This window comes from Acinonyx jubatus, chromosome D3, assembly GCF_027475565.1.
Source record: "Acinonyx jubatus isolate Ajub_Pintada_27869175 chromosome D3, VMU_Ajub_asm_v1.0, whole genome shotgun sequence".
Lineage (NCBI taxonomy): Eukaryota > Metazoa > Chordata > Mammalia > Carnivora > Felidae > Acinonyx > Acinonyx jubatus.
The window spans coordinates 30735794-30748868 of NC_069392.1; the positions used below are offsets into that span (position 1 = coordinate 30735794).

The 13075-nt window shown below is 36.6% G+C and overlaps 1 protein-coding gene across 7 annotated transcripts in view; it reads right to left on the bottom strand.

The window, feature by feature from the left end:
* CEP192 (centrosomal protein 192) overlaps window positions 1–13075 on the bottom strand; it is a 126245-nt gene that overhangs the window by 28181 nt on the left and 84989 nt on the right. For all 7 annotated transcript variants that reach the window (XR_008291932.1, XR_008291933.1, XM_053206755.1 and 4 more), the window contains 12 exons: window positions 12809–12934; window positions 12473–12616; window positions 12288–12351; window positions 11514–11653; window positions 11323–11415; window positions 10697–10815; window positions 9591–9767; window positions 4811–4901; window positions 4487–4663; window positions 3007–3267; window positions 2646–2761; window positions 752–861 (listed from right to left, as the gene is read on the bottom strand). Coding sequence is in view for 5 of the 7 variants with exons in the window: in XM_053206755.1 (XP_053062730.1) it covers window positions 752–861; window positions 2646–2761; window positions 3007–3267; window positions 4487–4663; window positions 4811–4901; window positions 9591–9767; window positions 10697–10815; window positions 11323–11415; window positions 11514–11653; window positions 12288–12351; window positions 12473–12616; window positions 12809–12934 (1618 nt within the window). In the remaining 2 variants the exon portion in view is untranslated. The remainder of the gene's footprint in view (window positions 1–751; window positions 862–2645; window positions 2762–3006; window positions 3268–4486; window positions 4664–4810; window positions 4902–9590; window positions 9768–10696; window positions 10816–11322; window positions 11416–11513; window positions 11654–12287; window positions 12352–12472; window positions 12617–12808; window positions 12935–13075) is intronic.

Sequence of the window (13075 nt, forward strand, 5' to 3'; positions counted from 1 at the left end):
ATGCAACTTTAAAATAATTAAGTTATTTTAAAAGAAAATAATAAGACATTCTCATGTCTTTAAAATCATGTCATTATTTTAATAGCATCAACATTTTCTATTACATAATCGATGCCTTATTCTTGGACATTTAGGTTACTTCTTGCTATTATAAACAACACTGTGGTAAAAATCTGTCCATTTTCACATAATTTGTATGTGTCAAGACATGTTTTTTGTATCAGTAATAAACACTATTAGATGCTTGAATGGTTCAGCTCAAATAGAACTAAATATCTAGGTTGGAGCTATTCCACCGCTGTCTATTTTGGATTGATTGATTGATTGATTGATTTTGCCACCATCACATCCTCCATAAACTGCATAGCCGGCACAAATCTCAAAATGAGTTCAAGTTTTTCCAATGATTAAATCTTAAATAGTAATTACTCTGGATTTAATAATGACCATTCATTCTCCTGTTTACAAGTCTACCCATAAAGTAGGTGTCATAAGATTATTCATAACATCTAACATTTATATAGCAAAGCTCTCTCATTTCATCTTCACAACAATTCTGTATGCATGAGAAGATAGATATTATTACTCTCATTTTACAAATAAGGAAACTGAATCTACGTAACATCGAAAGCCATACAGCAGAATTGTGGCTCAAACTCAGCCTAACTCCACAATCTAAACTAATACTCTTTCTCCTTATATTACATCACTGGACCTAGATAAATCTTTTGGGTCATGATGAAATTCTTACCTTCAGTTACTTGTAACTCATCCTGAAATGTTTCAGCAAAATCAATGTTCTGCAGCACACTATGTTCTGGAAGTATTTGTTCTATAATCCCTGGTTTGCGCAATAGGGCTCTGCCAACAGAGATTTTTACTCAAAAACTATTTTACATAAATTCAATTTTCATTAGTGTATTTGGCAAATCTCACAAACAGCATGAATGATTCATTAGTATATAGATCTCATGTCTTAAATCCTAATATAAGTAATTTTTAAAAGAAAATCTGTTTTGGACGTTCCCTTAAAAGTTATACATGGCAGTGCAGTCATCAATTTCAGTTAAATATTAACATCAAAATGAGAACTCCCTACTGTAAGAGTAGAAAGAAGAGTAAAATTAGATTATCTTCAGGTCTTACATTTTCATTATTTGTAAGAATTTGATCATAGTTAGAAATCTGTCTCAGAAAAAAACCAAAAGAATAGGCCAAGAACATGATTTAAGTACATGAGAGAGGGACATTTAAATTACCATGTAACTATATTTACCTGGACTCTTCTAGAGAATCTCTGAGGTGAGAGAATTGAAATGTAAATTTCTCTGTAATACTGTGATGTTCACAAACAAAAGAAATTATATGCTGTACACATGCAGCAAAGAGGGGTTCTAAAACAATATGCTGATTGTTATATCCCAGTAGAGAAAAAGGGAAAAATAAAAACCAATACCCAGTAATCTAATTTCTCCAAATGTCAGTTTCTGTATCTAAAATACTTACTTGACAAACAAAAGCAGGTTCAAAGTTGAGATCTTGGGTCTATTCTAACATCATGTAGCAACATATCACTCAAATCTCTTTTTTTTTTTTAATTTTTTTTTAACATTTATTTATTTTTGAGACAGAGAGAGACAGAGCATGAACGGGGAAGGGTCAGAGAGAGAGAGAGAGAAACACAGAATCCGAAACAGGCTCCAGGCTCTGAGCTGTCAGCACAGAGCTGGACGCGGGGCTCTAACTCACGGACTGCAAGATCATGACCTGAGCCGAAGTCGGATGCCCAACCGACTGAGCCACCCAGGAGCCCCTCAAATCTCGTTTTTAACATTCCAATAATCCTCAACAGATTAAAAATAAAACAATTTCCTAAATTACATACCAAAATAGAACATAGCAGAGCACAAAGGGTTGGAAGAAGGAACTATTAGTATATGCATATACCCTTCCCCCACTGAGAGCTAATGATTTCCTACTGACAGATGAAATATCGTGAGCTTCGTTTTATATTCAGTCCTCTAGGCTAGGAAGCAGATTTTTATAACACAAGAATTCTGAATTCAACATACAAGAATGTTACCTATGTTTAAATCACATCTAAATCTAAATGTCTAAATTTGACATTTCTGTATATTAAACTATATTTAGAGGTACCAAGTTTTCTAGAAGCACATGTTTTAAGCTAGCATGTGTTTTAACATCCTACACACTTCTAAACACAACTTGATCCTTTCCAATAATTCGCAACATTCCTAGAAATACTACAAATAAGTCAGGTGTGTTTATATACAATATATTTTTTCAGTAGTTCTTAAATCTTTTCTAAACTTGACATACCATCATTAGGAAGATCGTCCTGTTATGAAGTCTAAGGTGCCTATTTGCATAAAAGAGAAGGGGCACAATAGGTATGCCTAATAAAGAATGCACACTGCAAACACAGCAGATGGGTTTCCTACAGGCATTTCTTTCCTCACAATGTGGTGGACTGTCAGCCACACAAATTTTACCAAGATTTTTCATCTACCGGTTCACTAAGAAGTAGCTGAGCATGTTCTATAAATTTCAAGTCCCAAACCATTTTTAAGCCTTCATTATTTCTACTGAATAGTTCCCAACATGATCTAATATAAGTAACTTACCTTCGATACTGCTGCCTTGAGATTTCATCGCCACCAAAGAAGTATACAGTTGACAGTTCTGTTATAGTTGTAGAACTGTTCTCTCTGTCTGAAGGATTATATATTATAGTAACATCCTGATGCCAAGAAAAACAAATCAGGAGTAAATATTAAATATTTTTCTTAAGTCATTTCATTCTGAATTAACTATCATATGAACCTAAACAGTCAACAGACATGGATGTATATGATAGCATTTCTGAAAAGGTAAGTACTTCCATTCCTTATTACTTTCAACTATTAATTTTTATTCATAAAATACATAATTATTAACTTAACCTAAAAATGAATTCCTATTTTTCGTGCACAGACTCATACTTACTTCTTGTGTTTTTTCCTTGAGCACAAATTTATCTGGAAAAATCCTTAATACTTTAGGATCCAGCAAAATTTTTTTCTGAGAATCCTTAAAACCTACTGCTTTAACAAAAGCTGCCCGAGAGCCAGTGTTATGAACAGAAAAAACAATTCTACTTTCTTTTCCAGGTATTAAGTCATTCACTGTTACCATGTAACTGTCAGATAACTTTTTAACATCTTCCAAAATAAGATTACTTGTTCCTCCATATCCAGACAAAGGTATCTAAAAGGAGAAAATATATAAATCCAAAATTATTTTTATTTAAGTAAAAAGAAGATTAAATTAAAGCCAGAAAAGAAAACCCATACCAATTTAAATTTAATTTAATACAATTAAAATTATTATTCTTGGGGCACCTGGGTGGCTCAGTCGGTTAAGTGTCCAACTCTTGATTTCTCATAGTTCAAGAGTTCAAGCCCTGAGTTGGGCTCTGTGCTGACAGTGTGAAAATTCTCTCTCTCCCTCTCTCTCTCTGCCCCTCCCCCGTTCATGCTCTGTCTCTCCCTGTCCCAAAAATAAATAAACGTTGAAAAAAAAAAAAAAAAGTTTAGATATTTTTAATCTTGCAATTCATCACATTCCCTCTGATTCTAGAAAATGGACCAAAGTTTTAGTCCCCAAACTGTGGGATTATAGCCAAAACTGTGAAGATTTAAGGTGTGCACTTTTATGGAGCTTGGGGTTCATCTGACGACCCTGTCCTCTCCTTTTTTCAATGATTTACGACCTTTATCTCTTACTGCTCTAAATAAATCTAAAGAAATGAGTTGAAATCCTTTTTAAAAATTACGTTGGGAAGAAACAAAACTATAAAAGCTCTTGTCAGAAGAGAGGGAAACAAAACACGAGAGACTCTTAATGATAGAGAATAAACTACGGGTTGATGGAGGGAGGTGGGTGGGAAATGGGCAAAATGGGTGTGACGAGCACTGGGTGTTGTATGTAAGTGATGAATCACTGAATTCTACTCCTAAAATCAATATTGAACTGTAAACTAACTGAAAATTAAACAAATAAATAAAATAAAAGCTCTTGTCTTTAGCCCTAGTTTTGGAACAGAATCTAGTAAATGGTATCAATAGGTATTTTGCTGAATTGAAAGAATACAATTTACTTGGAAAGTCAGTATCTGAAACAGTTTGATCCAGATTTACCAAAAAAATGTGTTCCTGTAAAACTGGGTACATTTCAAAATTCTCAAACTGAAATGAAACTTAAAGGTGTGAGAAGAGAATGTTTCCTATAGAATACTATGGAAGCTATTTTTATCACATGACACTTGTACAAAGTACATAATTACTCCCTAACTTGTTTGTAAAGCGAGGCAATCCCCTATTTTGACTTATAAAAAGCAGAGGATATATAATTACCAATATTAAACAAATATTTACAACATGTCAGAAACTCCATGGGAGGACAAAAAGCAATAAAATCATCTTACCGTGAACTTAATGCCTGGTTGTGATCGAATTCCCAGTTGTTTAATTTCTAGTTTAGCCAACATACAAGATAATCGAGTAGGAGCAAATAACACAGAGATGTAAATGTCTTCCTTTGGACGCATTCTAATCTCACAGTTACTGGTCAGTCGCTCTTCTGAACCAAAAGTATGCTGAAGCTACAATTTAAAAACAATCATTACATACAAAAAAGCAAGAAGACAAAACTACCACCAAACCAAAGCTTCAAAGATGAAGCACACATAATGGTCTGCACATGTAAGTGCTTTGAAAGAACATGAAATAGCATCATGCACACTACAAACCTGAAAGCAGTCCTGGTCTTGTCCTCTAATGAGCAGTCGCAGATGCTGGGTTGTAGATGTACAATTATTTCTTAAAGCTAGCTTCTGAAGCCTAGAAACAAGAACACATTATTAATGTGGTTTTACTCCATGGATGTTGCTACAACCATGAAAACAAAATCAATTAAAACTAACCGCAATGTTTAGAGATGGACTGGATTGCATATGCCACTGTATTAGTAGCCTGCAAAGGTGTCTCCACAGTCCTGAAAACACACATTCCTCCATTTCTGAAAACATACATTCAAGACTCACCGTGTCAGAGCAAGTTTTTGGTTTAAATGCTCTCCTATTATAGCTCCCTAGCCAACTTCATTATTTATACTATATATATATATATATATATATATATATATATATATATATATAGTATGTGTATATGTGTGTATAGTATATATACTATATATATATATAGTATGTGTATATGTGTGTGTATATATATGCATATGTATATATACATGTATGTATATATACATATGCATATGTATATATACGTATATGTATATACATATACATATGCATATACATATAAAGTCTTACCTGTCTTATAAAACAACAAAAAGCCAGATAACAAATTAAGTTTCTAAGTCAATACCACTCTCAGGCACATTGCTTGGATTTTTCACTCTAAGAGCCTCATTTGCACAAACTAGTTATTTAAACACTATATTGAATTAACCATATTTTTAAAAAGTTACAATATGCAAAAAAATAAAAATAAATAAAAAGTTACAATATGCAAGTAGAATAGACTTAAGAATACTAGCTAGCTGGTGGTAAAAAAAAAATCCTTTAATCTGTGAAAATATACAAATCTTCTCTTCACTGGAGAACAGAGAACACGAGTACATCTCCATTTTACTCAAATTTTGAAGATTGGCAGTTAAATTATTTAAACTGTGGCCTATGTCTTGTCCACCTTGGGTTGAAGGGGAAAGGCTGCCGAGCTCAACCTCAGAATAAAATCTAAGACCTACAGGGGTGCTTGGGTGGCTCAGTTGGTTAAGCACCTGACCCTTGGTTTCGGCTCAGGTCATGATCTCATGATTCGTGAGATGGAGCCCCGTACTACGGGGGATTCTCTCTTTCCCTTTCTCTCTGCCCCTCCACTGCTTGCATGCTCAATATCTCTCTAAAAATAAATAAGTAAACATTAAAACAATTTTTAGGGATGCCTGGGTGGCTCAGGCAGTTAAGCAGCCAACTCCTGATTTCAGTTCAGGTCATGATGTTACGGTTCATGAATTCAAGCTCTGCCATCAGGCTCTGTGCTGACAGTGTGGAGCCTGCTTGGGATTCTCTCTCTTTCTGCCCCTCCCCTGCTCATGCACGTGCATGCGCGCTCTCTCTCAAAATAAATAAATAACTATATTTTAAAAATTTAAATCTAAGACCTGAGGAAAGCATTCAAAGAACACTGGGAAAAACCTAACAACAACAACAAAAAATCTTTAAAACCTTTTATTTTTATCTATTTTTAAGGAAATGTAGCTATCATTTGCAAGTAGTAATCAAGTAGAGGGAGGGGGGCTCAGTTTCTAGTTTCAAAAAAGAACTATACAAAGTAAAAAGGGTTAACACCTTTATTATATACAGTCCACACAAAATAATAATTAAAAAATACTAAATCCTAACCAACAAATAGCCAAAGTACATGTGCAGACTTATGAGAGAGAAATCAGAATAAATGAATGAATATATGGAAAAATGTAGAACTTCAAAAATTAAAAAACATCAATCTGGAATGAAATACCACTTTGGACCACTTTACCCTTAGAAAATATAATTTATTAAGTATCATTTCTATCTGTAACTGAGGCAAAATCAATGACTCAATGAGAACACTCTCCCTGAAATTATATATGAATTGTTTCCTCTTTCCTCTGGAAGAAGAGCTCACTTCAAATCTCCCTTTTGCAACAAGCACCTGCTTCCACAAAGGCAGGCAGCAGGCAAGTACCACATCAAAAGAACACCAGCATCCCCTTGCCCTCTGTTTCTGGGTCCTCTCCTAGCACCCACTGGGTCACAGCCTCTGACTGCCTCCTAGGACATTTCTTAGGGAGAGAAAATAAGACGATCTCTTTCTAAGCAGACAATACACCTCTGTATCATTAACCATGCTGCAACATCCTTATAAAGGAGTAGCAGGAGATATTTGGGGTGGGCAAAATCATCTATGTAGGACACTACAATGGAAGTAAGGGGACTACAGAAACAGAAGTCCATCGTTTCCCTAGGCAGGCGCTGCGCTAAATACTGTACATACATTAGCATGGTACCTATGGATCTATTGCTTTCAACAAGTCCACTTCAAGACATCATGTGTCACAGCATCCACAGACTAAGGTCGTTCTCACATGAGTGGCGAGCTCCTCCAGGCTGAGTTAAGATATCTAACCAACCATAAACAGGGATAGAACAGTTTTCAGGTCACTTCCCTGTACTGGCATGGGGCTTACACTTAGATCTGTTGGATCAGAAGGCACTCCATGAATCTCCATGAAGAAGTGAAGCAAGAAATAAAGGAGGACGGCCTGAATGCCTTTCACTTAGGCGAGGGCCAGGGAAAAATGCCACTGAAAGTCCAAAAGCACGCACAAGATAGTGCCCCCATTTTCAACTTAACTAATTTCTGATTAAAAAAAAGTTTAACACACATTAATTTTGTTTCAGATGAGCTCTAAGATTTCAAGATGTTATGGCATCTGGAACAGCTAGATTTTAAGAGCAGCCATCTCTACTCTATTAATCATCTGTTGCAAATTTTATCACAAGACAGGGAATTCTGTCAGGAACAACACAAGGATGCTGATGGCCCTTACTGAGCTCTCTTCTGCCTTTGTCTTAAAGGAAAGAGCAGTTATAGAATAAGCGGTGTATCAACAGGAACACTCAGTAGCTGACGCTTGCCAGAGTCTGCACTGTAATAATGACTATGATTGCTAGGGCATATTAGAAAGTGATCTTCCTTTTACCTTAGACATTGATGGCTGAGCTGAACAGCTATGTTATTTTGACCACATTCCATGGCACAGAACTTCAAAGTCTCAAATCACTATTTGTATGTGTAGTGGAGCAGACCACTAATGTTTTGAGGAAAAGTCTGGCATACACTGTCCAGATTCAACTGTATAGAACCAGATAATTCTTCCATACAGGCACATGCCCTTGTTCCGCCCTTCCTTTCAACGTGTATTCCATCTCGGCTGTCTGCAAAAACCAGATGACATAACCAACAACACAGGAGCTACTGAAAAGGGCACAATACCTCACACTCCCTGCCAATCAGGACTTTTCAAAAGTCTAGCTGAGAGAATCTTTACTGAGAGCTCCCTAAAGAACATGCAGCCCACCATTCTTCTAGGTGCCTAAGCTGTCTCATTCAAGCCACCATCTGCCTCAGCACCCAGAAAACATCTTCAGCTGGGTCTTCAGGTGTGACACATCCAGACCTGAATGAAGCACCTCAAAGAGGGAGCATCCTGATGGGAGCATTTACTATGAAGTAGTTTTACTTTGAGACTTGGCATGCTGTATGGATTTCTCTTTGAAAGGACCCCTGGAAGAAACATCTGTCTAAAGTCTACAGCAGGAACAGCTATCCTCTCTCACACAGTAACTGGTTTGTTCTTAACCTCTGAACACTGTGACTTATCTCAGGATGATGGGGTTAGAGTCAGAACCAAGCATAAGACCCACATCAAGGTGAGTGCAAAGCGTGAGCCTTCTGCAGGTGAGCCTTCGGGCACGACCTTTATGATTACCATATCTCATCATCCCACAGCAGTCGGCCCTCAAGTTTTTACCTTACTATATCTTTTTGAAAGCTGCCTTTGCAACAAGACAAGGTACATATGACTGACTACAAGGAATGGTTAAGCAGATGTATGAACTCTATAAAGTAAGGAAGCTCAATTAGATCTTTTTTGCACTAACAAAACTATAATTTTAAAAAGTAATTCTTCACACCTATACTACAGATTCAGCCAGAAGTTTCTTATCTCTCAGGTACCATAGAAATGTGTGGGTAAAACATTTAGGTCAAACACAAAAATGCAAAATATGGAAGAAGAAACACTGAGCTTTAATAATTGCCTAGGTTATTAATTAGAAGTATTTAACTATGTTGCTACGCTTATGAAAGGAAAAATATTACTACTTTGTAAACTCCTGAAGCAGAATGCAAGGTCTCTGATTATTTTTTCTTCCTACCTTTCCATAGGGCTTTCCAGAGAAGGAACAAAGAAACTCTTAAGTGCCTAAATCTGATAATCAGCAGAGAATCCACCAAACAGCTTAAGAAAATTGAAATCTATTTTTTTTTTTGGATTGCAGAAGTGAAATTAAAAAAAAATTTTTTTTTTAAACACTTTTTTTTTAACGTTTATTTATTATTGAAAAGACACAGACAGACAGAGCATGAGCAGAGAGAGGAGGAGACACAGAATCCGAAGCAGGCTCCAGGCTCTGAGCTGTTAGCACAGAGCCCGACACGAGGTTCAAACCCACAAACCGCAAGGCCGAAGTCGGATGCCCAACTGACCAAGCCACCCAGGTGCCCCAGAGGTGAAAATTTTAATTAAAACATTGGAATTCATAATAGGAAGATTACGGAACATAGGACAACTTTATTTCAACTCTAAAAATATTAACATGGTCATAATTATCAGAGTGGAAAACAATGCTAGGTGATGACAGCATAATCTTTGTGCTCAGGAGCTGCTACATGCATACTTACTGTATTCTACCAAGAGGGACACCCCCCCAGGCCAGAAACTGCTTGTTGGACAAAATTGATGGAGCATCTGAGCAGCAAGATCCAGGTATTAGAGGTTTATTTCCTGAAGAAACTACTTCACCTTTTAACATCACTTCATACTGTGGTCCAAATGGCTGCACGAATATTTTCAAGATCCTAACAAAGAAAACCATCTAAGTTGAATGTCCACAATTCTATTGGCAACTATTTCCCACAGGCTTCCTTTGTCCAAGAGACTGAACTGGGTGCTGAGGATACAATGACATTCCCACACTTACAGCTTATATTCCAGAGGAATATCGACAAGGAAAGACTGTCACAATACCATCTACACAATGGGACAAGGGAAGTTCATGGGGCCACAGGAATACTACCGACTATTTATGAGGAGTTTGAGAACAGTTGAGGAAAGCTTCCCAGATGAAAGAGGTAACTCAATGAAGTTGGGGAGGTAACTCAATGAAGTTGGGGGCAGCTGTTCCAGGCACAAGTGTTCACATTTGTGCAGGCCAGCTCTTCTCTGAAAGGTCACAGTAGCAGACTGAGCACACTAAGGCATTCCATAACCCAGGCAGGGGACAGGGAACATGTGTCTCAGCAGTGTGTGCTTCTAAGCTCTGTTTACCAAGCAAATTCAAATACTAATGACAATGATGCTCCAACCACTATCAGGTAATATTCACTTATGATTTAGGTGCCAAAAAGTCATAAGCCTGGAGAAATGGGGGAGGGGGTGTGGGAGCAGGGGGAAGCATCTTAAACTACAACAACTGGTGATGGTTTCCTTGGAGAGAGAGAGAAAGTTAATGAGAAACATCAAGATTGACATTTTATTATTTACTTTTGTCAGAATATATTTAAAAATAGTCATTTCTTAATTTCTAGTCAATTGGTTTAAAAGGAGAGTTTTAGTACACAAAAAGAAGAAAATCTGAGGCTAACAGAAGTTAAACAGAGCTATACTATCTATCAGATGAGACGAAACATGTCCTAGATCATTCAGACTGTGGAATGAAGCACATCTAAATAAGTGGCTATTTTCAGAGAAGAGTAAAAACTGGTCATTATAAATAATTTTATATTACCTTTCCTCACAGGCTTTGGGATCCTTTGGAGTAAATGTAACTATAACTTCATGTTCTTCTCCAGGTTTAAGGAATAGATTCTCTGGATCCACTGAAAAGTGACTTCCTTGGTCTGGGATCTAAATATTTATACAATTATAACTAAATACTGACTTATGCAAATGTGGCTTTTACTCAGTTACTCTCATTTTTCATTTACTCTGACAGGTTATTTTTCCCTTCTGCCTTGTCTGTCACTATCCCACTTTGTCTTATTCTCTTGGAAAGGGCACTTTCTCTTTCCACAAAAACGTTAAACTCCCATTCCTATTTCCTATCACTAACACCCTCTTACTCATCCACACCTCTCAGAAATGTCTACATATATGATCACTCTCCTCCAATTCCACCTATCCACAGGATAACATACACATTTTTCAGGAATTAATCTAGAACTTGGTTCTTACATATAAAACATCAGATGTTAAAGTGTCCTATCATCTATTTCCTACTGGTATAATCCTCAGATTTTAAGCACTCTGTTTGATCTCTGGGGCAGCTCAGCCATGTTCACAATGTCAGAAGATACTCAGAGTCTCACAGACTAAGGAAATACTATGTCATAGCGCTCTTACACAAATTCTTACCTTGATATCTAAGTAAACATCAATATTCCCTGCATTTTTCAAAGGTAAGTGCTGCTTTGCTGAGGAAGCCAAACTGGCAAACAGGTGCATAGTCTAGAGAATGGAGTAAAACCAACATCTTAAATAATGTCACAATTAGAATGAAATCAACCTGAACATAAAATCATGGCAAAGAAAAGAGTTTAGGGTACCTGTAAGTCTTTTGGAGCATGTATCCTAGCTATTCCTGTTCTTGCTTGAAGACCAATACTTTTAATGACTGGGGTAGGGTTTGGGCTATCAACTTCTATATCGACTCTTGCCAAGAACTCTTCTGCTGAGCCTAAAATCTCTACAAAAGCTCATTCTTTTAGTTCAGACACCAGAGAGTTATTTAAGTCTAAATGTTGTATGTGGTCCAACACTATGCCCTCAGGGGTCCCAAGAAATCCTAAGCAAAATGATTTTTTTTAAGTTTATTTATTTTGAGAGAGAGAGAGAGAGAGAGAGAGAGAGACAGAGAGACAGAGAATCCCAAGCAGTCAGTGCAGAGCCCGATGTGGGGCCTAAACTCACAAACCATGAGATCATGACCTAAGCTGCAACCAAGAGTCAGATGCTTAACCAACTGAACCACCCAGGAGCCCCAGCAAAATGATTTTTTGAAGAATTCCTCTTTGAAGAGGAATAGAAATTAGTGTAGGAGAAAGGAGAAAAAGAAAGAAAACATCCAACTGGTAGATGTGATAAAATCAGTGTACAAAAAAGATCCCAAAAGGTTTTCAGTGGTACTTGCTGGGGTTAACCACAATTACATGGATTGGAGCCAAAACAGCACACTCTCTGCCCCATTTTTAAAACAACATAACATATTTCACAAATTCCTCAAAGTATTCACATTCACTGATGGAAGAAACATGCCTCAACTTTGTAGTTTATTTTGCTACAGAGAAGAGCAATTCCCCAAAAAACATAAACATGAATACCTGAAGAAGTGATCCGTTTCTTTGGACTATGGAAAAGAACCCAAATTATCAGAAATTCTGGATCCTGTAAAATAAAATAAAATTTAATTTAGCATTAAGATGTAAATCTTAATGAAAGATAAGTAGTTTGGAAACTTAACTCCCTCTTTAATTTGAAGCCAGTTCCTTCAATCCACCCAGCTTACCTGTCCGTCATAACTGGCAGGCATCATGTGGTTGACCACAGAAGGAGCTGCCAGCTGAGCAATCATGTCAGCATACGGAGCTGCTTTCAAAGAAGCATGGATGGGTGCCTTGGAAAATGTGAAGCAGCGCCAGGCTATGGCATTCTGTTCAGAAATAGAAGAATCAGTCTCAGTAAAGCCAACAGTGCAATGTTCATGTGATGTTAAATTTGTTGACCGAATCGTTACCAAAAAATTTACTTCCATAAGAAAAATGAACCAAGAATGATATTAGCAGTACCTAGAATTCCAAATCAATGTGTTCTGTAAAGTTTCTTACTGTACATTAATACTTACAGCATTAATAACAAGTCTGATTGGCACAGTGGCATGAGTCTTGTTTATCAATTTTAATGGCAAAGCTTTCCAGCCTCCATAAGTCAAGTCACCAAAATCAAGAACATCTTTTTTTTCTGTTTCTACCTAATTATGAAAGAAAAGACTAATTTATAAAAAGTCATATATTAATATCACAGCTTACATTCATATCACTGCTTTTTCCAGTTACAAACAGTCAGCATTAAATGTAAGCCTACCTAAATATCCCCAGGCCATTTTACAATT